Source organism: Benincasa hispida, chromosome 3 (assembly GCF_027475165.1).
Source record: "Benincasa hispida cultivar pf3 chromosome 3, pf3_genome.v1.1, whole genome shotgun sequence".
Lineage (NCBI taxonomy): Eukaryota > Viridiplantae > Streptophyta > Magnoliopsida > Cucurbitales > Cucurbitaceae > Benincasa > Benincasa hispida.
The window spans coordinates 31,218,235-31,225,638 of record NC_143480.1 but is presented as its reverse complement, the minus strand read 5'-3'; the positions used below and the strand labels follow the sequence as shown (position 1 = coordinate 31,225,638).

Below are 7,404 nucleotides of genomic sequence, written 5' to 3'. Positions count from 1 at the left end.
GCATGTTAACTTCTTTAAAATCATAAAAGAAAAATTATTTTAAATGATAAAATTGTTAAAAATATTTACAATTAATAACAAAATATCACAATTTATCTGTAATAGACCGTGATAGATTATTATATGTGTCTATCTATGTTACATATAGTAGTCTATGGGATAGACGATGATATTTTACTATTATTTATAAATATTTTAATTTATTTTTCTATATTTGAAAACATCCCACCATAAAATGTGTATTTATTTATTTAAACATTTTTTCTGAATTTTTTTGTTTTAATAATTTTATAAAATATCAATATTTCCATCTAACATTTTCTTAAACTTAAGATATCGACATTTTCATTCATCAATTTTTCGTTTCTACGAGTTTGACTCGCATGATGAAAAAAAGAAGAGAGATAATGATATATATTTATCGAATTCCATGTATACCCCTGACCCTCCTTTCACAGCAAGGCACCACCAGCCTGCTTCAAGTCTTTCTATATAATCTCTCTTTTCTTCAACCTCCGTTTTCCGAAGTCCATACGCTACTCTGCCCCTTCTCTCTTCTCCTCCATCTCTCTCTCCCTCATCCGTTCACGGCGGCGTTCCTTCGCCATCTCCGTTTCTCCCCCGCTTTCTTCCTCACAATTCCGGTACGGTTTCTGCGGTCTCTCTCAAAATCTGCTGATCTTTTTCCCCCTCCTTTTCCATCGCGGTGATGATTGCTGTTTATCATCGTCTATGGGGCTTTCTGAGTTTTCGTTGTTTCTGTTCTTGAGTTGACCTCGTTGGTAACTTTCTACTTTGTTCAGAAACGAGGGTTTCTCTGGATTACTCTGTGCATTTACTTAATACCCTTTTGATCGTTTTGGATTGTTTGGATTATTTATTTATTTATTTATTATGCAGCTGTTGCTTTGATGTTTTTGTTTTATAACTCTGTTTCTGGGTTCCTTTGATTGCTTTGTTTTCGAAAGATGTGTTGGTTTTGTTATGCCTCGTGACACTCATCTGTTGTGGGAAAGGTTGTGTAGTGATTTGTAAATCGTTTTGGATGAATACCACTCGTTTGAATTTTACTGACTATTTGGCTCAACGATGCTTGTTTTGTTTGATGAACAAATGTGTTTTTTCAAGGGGATGTTATCTAATATATCATCACTGCGTCTAATGCTCTTCAAAACAGGGTTTTCCTAGCATACCAATGTCTTTTGAACTCCAGAGGAAGAATTCATCTAGACCGTTTGATTTTTGTTTCATGAACCGGGGGAGATTCTGGTGCTCGTGGAAGATCTTGTTCCGTCACTGGACTTGACGATTGTTTTTCTTCTCTCTCTTTTCCCCCTTTCTTTTTTCTTGGAGGGGATTATGCTATTCTATTTGAGAATTGGATTCGACACTTGGGTATATTTCTTCTTTTTAAAACATTTTTTTGAGAGCTCTTCGTTTCAAACTGATTGAGATAAGAGAAAATTACGATTTTTTCCCGTCCTGCTCGTTGGAAGTTGGGTATACGGGTTTCACCATATACACACAGCACTGAAGTCTCTAGATTTACCATGAAGAAAAGATCACTACCTCCCGGGTTTCGGTTTCATCCAACTCACGTTGAGTTGGTAATGTTCTATCTAAAGAAGAAAGTGATGCGGAAAAAGCTTCCTACGGGAGTCATTTCTGAGTTGGACATATACAAATATGCGCCCTGGGACCTTCCAGGTACTTGCTCATTTTTATATATTCAGGCTTATCTTCATTTGATTTAACCATCATATTTGATGGTTGCAAATAATCTCCCACTATATGCTTCTTATGGAAATTGGAACATTTGTTTATTTCTTAGATAAATCGTGTTTGAAAAATGGAGATCTGAAATATTACTTCTTTTGTCCGAGAGAAAGGAAGTATGCAAGTGGTGCTCGAATGAATCGTGCCACACAATTTGGGTATTGGAAAAGTACTGGAAAGGATAGGCCTGTTCACTACAACAATAAAGAGGTTGGGCAGATTAAGACTTTGACATTTTTTAGAGGTAAAGCACCAAAAGGGGATCAAACTGATTGGGTCATGCACGAGTACAGGATTGAAGAAAATAATTTGTCTTTAGATGTTGCTCAGGTAATCACTAGGCTATGATATGACCTTGAAATTTACTTCATATGATAGTTTTAGTCTTTCAGAGTTGATGTTGTGGTTTAAACTTTGAATGCAGTACATATGTAATACTAGGTTACTTCTTATAACTGCAATTGTTGCACTGAATATATCAAACATTTGTAAAAGTGGTACATAAAAACTGGATAATTAATCTCTCACTCTGTACTCTTATGCTTCCAATCCACCTTTTCCTCTCCCACAATTAAACTGCCACTACCGACAACTATAGAATGACTCTTTTCTAAAGCTGATTAATGAAAGTGATCTGTAATACCAATATGATCATGTTTCCTATGGCAGGATGCATATGTTCTCTGTGTAATATTCCAGAAGGATGGTCCGGGCCCAAGGAATGGTGCCCAGTATGGAGCACCATTTAAAGAGGAAGACTGGGAGGAGGATAGTCTGGAGGAGGTTGATTCTTTAGAAGTTGATCTTTCCTCTGGCCTATCGGTGCTACCTAGTAAAGAGCCACTGAATTCATTTGCTCCAGACACCTCTTTGACACCGAGTAACGTTTTTGGTTGTTCATCAGCATCATGTATCTCTGAAAATATGGCATCTACATCGAAGGAGATGCCTCAGATTGCATCTGGAAATATTGCTCCATTGGAGATACCTGGGAATTGCGATAGTCTTGATGACTTATTTACTATTGAAGATTTTTTTCCTGAAAATGGAAACTTGGATGCATATGGATTTCAGGTGCAGTTAGCTGCTTTATCTTTTCAATGCTTTGTTAATTAGACCATGTTGAAGTTGAATGAATTCTTAAAATTTTCTTCTTAGTGTCGTGAATTTCCTTATCTTTTTGAACGATTGTCCTACTAAGTTTAGAAAGTTGACATCTTCTAAACAATAGAAGACATGCATTTCAGCAGTGTTATATAATTTGCATTCAGATTCTTGGAAATTAAATAAACACAATACTGTCTCTACACTAATTCTACCTTCCTTTATTGTACTTATAGTTTCAATTTCTAGTAGTCCTACTGGGTTACTATTGCTCATACACCCTGCATGACTATCTTGTCTTCAGTGCATGATTATGCTCTCTGCATCTGAATTTGAAAGATTTGCAGAGTTTGTTTGAATGACATACTGGTATATTTTTGTCTCTTCTTTTATGACAACAATTTGCTTGCCCCTTCTCCCTCACTTTTTCTGTGTTTATTAATCATTAAAAATATAAGTATTGTTCATGCCGGAATGACAAAAGAGATGAAGGTCAAGAGCTGTAGTTCAACTCAACGATTTTAAAGTTACCTCAAAATAGATTGCTTCTCTAAAGTAGTAAACCTTAAACCACGGTGGGTTGAGGTATTTAATTGGTTAGCGGTTTCTAAATCTATAATTGAACAAACCAGTAATGTTTAGTTATTGAAAACAAAGTGTTTTTGGGGATAGTTTATGATGGAAGGACATAGAGAGCTTTGTTCAACTTTACAATTAATCCTTGTCATCTTACTTTTCCTGAATCCTTGTCGTTCTCCAATGCCAAACAATTGTTTCCTAATCTAGTCGTTTGGAAGTTAAAATGGAACACATGAGTGCACGGACCCTTGGCTCCTAGTGAATGGACAAGAATTGGTAAATTTGTTTTGGTCAAGGAATGTTTAGTTCATATATGTTCATATTTTGGTAATTTATATCTTAGATGGAGTTGTCGTTTTTGCAGCTTATCTACTCGGATGTATATTTTGTGATAACTTGATGATAGGACCTTTTCTCTTTTTGTTGGGGTCTTTTCGTTTGACCTTGTGTATTCATTCATTTTATCTCAATGAAAGTTGAGAAGACCAAGGCATTGAGATAACAATCTGTTTTCGAGCACAGTTGGAGTCCCCTTTTGTAAAGGGAGCTCTCTTCGTTTCTGGACTTGTTTTTTGTATGTCCTATTCTTTCATTTTTTTCTTAATGAAAGTTGTTATTTTCAAATTTTTTTAAAAAAAGTCTGTTTTGGAAATTTGTCATGATCTTTTGCATTCCTGGTGTTTCTTGGATTTCAATCTGTTATTGATGAGGGTTACTCTTGAGGGATATCTCCTAACTATTGAACAAATGTTGTGGCTTACAGGCTTCTGTTGCTGCTTCAAAATATACAGATCAAACTGATACAATTTTTAAAGATTTAGAAGATCTAGGCGGTTGGTCTCCATTGAATGGAGATGGGAATGCTTGTGTTACTGGCCATGGAGTGACATGTAGTTCAGAACCAACGTTTCCATTCCGCAACGAAGGAATGTTTAGTTCGGACCAAAGGCCATACTTGGAGCTGAATGACCTTGACTCTCCATTGAGTTCTACTTATCGGGACATGCAAATGTCTAATGCCGCATACAATGGTTCTAGCATTATCGAACAGCCGTGTTTCCCATTCAGTTCTTTTGGAGCTGCCAACCAGAATATTCTTTCATGTCAATATCCTTCTCTGCACCATTCCAACGATCAAATATGTCATCCCACTGATCTTGGATACCCTGATGCGCACATGTCTGCTTCCATCCAGTCTGCCTGGCTGCAGGTACGGAATCAGTGATACTTATTAAACTTATATATAACACATTTCACTCTTCAATTAGTAATTATTTTTTATCAACATCTGCTAACCACCACTTAATTTGAATACGTGAATGTTTCAGGAAATTTTTCATCCCAATTCAAATGTGGGATGCAATGGCGGCAATGAAATTCCCTGGCATCATGATACGAATCTCTGTTAAGGTATTCCATAAAGCCTTTGAGGAGGTTTGGTTTTATCAATTCAAAGCCATTTGCACCGATGCAATGACAATCTGATCTGAGAATGAATGAATGTGTAAATCCAACCTCCTACTGTACTGTATCACGATGCAGGTTTCTGGATAACTATAACTAAGAACCTTGTAGGCGACGCCGTTACTATTTAAGTCTTAATTGTTGTGTAGTAAATTAAGATTATCCACAGCGAAGATTTTCTTGCAGGGGGGTCTTTGTGGCAGTTTGAGAGTAAATTGTGTTGAGAGATGATTAGGTTAGGATCTCTCACATGAATGCTGGATATTCTATCAAATGAATGGACTGAAAATAATAGTGATTGTGGTGGCAGTCTCTTTTCAGGAAAGCATGATCAGACTGTTCTGCAGGGGTTTGTGTTTTGTTCTCCCTCCTGAGAAACTTGCTTTGAAGGGATGGTTGGTAAAGTGTTTTGAATACAAGCTTCATCTGGGAGTTTTTATAGTATAATTGTTATTATTTTGATTTTTTGTCTTGAATTGGATTCTTTTTGTTTTGTTTTTTTTATATTGTTCTTCTGTCAGGTGTTCCTGATGGGTTTACCATTGCATGTTCTTTGGACTCTTTGGGTAGAATCTTGTGTGTCTAACACATAAGGAGTTTCACATTTTAGTCCATAATTAATTGGGCTCTGTTCTATGATTATTTTGTTTTTAGATTTCTATTTTTGTAATATGCTTAATTTTTTTTTTATAATAATGATACATCATCATCATCAAATGATTTGTCAAATTTTGGCTGGGGTTTTAAAATGATTTTAAAAGTTAGGTAGAAAAGAAAAGAAACAACCTATAGGTGAAAGTTGTTTGTTTTACAGTCGCAAAATAAATAAATAAAATAGCTAGCAACTGGGTCTTTAAATATTTGTTGTTTATGATATCTTTAAAAATTCAGTTTAATTTTTTTAAAAAGAATATATTTTTCGAAGGGAAGGGTGAAAAATTAACTTGAAAAATTTTGGCTGACAAATTAAGTGTCTTTAATATACTAATATTAGATGCTAAATATATCTCTTTAAGTATAATTTATACTAAGGAATGGAAAATCGAATCTCTTGTTGTTAACCTGAAAAGTTATGTTAATTATTATCGAATATGTCAAATAGTTTTAGTCATGATAAGTTCCTTTATGTTGGGCTTAAATTTGGATTTTACAAAATTTCAAAAGGGAGATACTAATTTTATTTTATTAGTGGTTCACTTCCGAGTTTGTTTGAAAGGGAAAATTTGTGATTTTTTAAATTATTTAAAAAAAGTTGTAAGATCCACGTAAAGATTTTCTGACCTTCAATAATTTTTATAATTTTGTAAGATCCACGTAGAATTCTACAAATATTTCTAAAATTTTTGTTTCACGATTTAATACTTTACAAATAATTTTAGATATATATATATATATTTGTTTAATCCTAAGGTGGAAATTCAAATCTTTTGGTTGTAAGTATATTCTTATGCTAGTTAAGTTGTAAGTATATTGACATTCATATATATATATATATATGTATATATAAAATTTTTCTATAGAGATCCAATCACGAATGTGTATTACAAACATAGTTTAAAATTTCGATCAAAATGAGATTGTGAAGGCTCAAAATTTTGATGGAGGAATATTGTTTTCCTCCCAATTTTGATGACGAGATTAATTTCAAGAATATTCTAATTTCTCTCATTTTGATGAAATTTTGAGATTTGAAGTAAATTTAGAGAAATTTCGACATTTCGAGGAAATTTTGATTTTTTTAATTAACTTCGTTAGTCTAGTTGAAGTTTTTCAATTGTGGTCCTAATTATACACAATTTTATAGTTTCACACATCAATTTTATTTTTAACAAAGGATTAAGCCTTTTTATGAGTTACTTTTTCTAATTTTCATCTTTTCTCAATTTTTAGTTTCATTTTTAGACCCAAAAATTTCATTTTTAAAGAAATCAAATTTGAAAAACCCACAAAAAAGAAAAAAAATAACTTATTTTTAACCTCATTCAAATTTTTTTCATTAAAATTTCACATCATTTAACCTCAAATTGAATTGATGTGAGTTCTTTTTTTCTTTTACCATCCAAAACTTTCATAATTTTCACACTATTTCACTTCAAAATATTTCTAAATTTTATATTATTTTGTAATTAATTTTCCAATTCTTTCTTAATTTTCTACTCTCGTATAAATACACATACATTACGATAGATATCTATGTTATAGAAATTGTGATTAAAAATGGTTAATTATGGTCTAGTTAAGCTACAGATAAAGTTTTATTAACTTATTTTACCGAAATTTCGACCGATATCAATATTTCCATGAAATCGAAATCTTGATATAAATATTTCGAATCTTCACTATAAATAGTTATAAAATTGATTGCAGACTTCTAATGAATTTCTCTAAAGAAGTAAAGTTGAAATAGTTAAATAGTTAAAGGGGGCATTTGGCCTCTAACTTGGATTGAGTTGGCACCGTTTTGATTTATATTATCTCGTT

General features: G+C 33.1%; 1 protein-coding gene across 3 annotated transcripts; it reads left to right on the top strand.

The window, feature by feature from the left end:
• The first annotated feature begins 442 nt into the window (after nt 1-442).
• Nucleotides 443-5,567, top strand: LOC120073746 (NAC domain-containing protein 82). Of its 3 annotated transcripts, none has more exons than XM_039026570.2 (6): nt 443-644; nt 1,178-1,707; nt 1,832-2,106; nt 2,446-2,850; nt 4,223-4,669; nt 4,788-5,567. In XM_039026570.2, exons 2-6 carry the CDS (start codon nt 1,551-1,553, stop codon nt 4,866-4,868), a joined length of 1,365 nt encoding a protein of 454 aa, XP_038882498.2. In that variant the 5' UTR covers nt 443-644; nt 1,178-1,550; the 3' UTR covers nt 4,869-5,567. The 3 variants fall into 3 exon arrangements, with proteins under 3 accessions (XP_038882498.2, XP_038882499.2, XP_038882500.2); XM_039026571.2 differs by having other exon boundaries at nt 446-782; XM_039026572.2 differs by having other exon boundaries at nt 493-644; nt 1,890-2,106.
• The last annotated feature ends 1,837 nt before the right edge of the window (nt 5,568-7,404 follow it).

Excerpts from the sequence above, each read along its gene's own strand:
- LOC120073746 (XM_039026570.2), top strand. The coding sequence starts at position 1,551 with ATGAAGAAAAGATCACTACCTCCCGGGTTTCGGTTTCATCCAACTCAC. Across the intron at positions 1,708-1,831 it reads TGCGCCCTGGGACCTTCCAG|ATAAATCGTGTTTGAAAAAT; the intron begins GTACTTGCTCAT and ends TTTATTTCTTAG. Across the intron at positions 2,851-4,222 it reads TGGATGCATATGGATTTCAG|GCTTCTGTTGCTGCTTCAAA; the intron begins GTGCAGTTAGCT and ends TGTGGCTTACAG.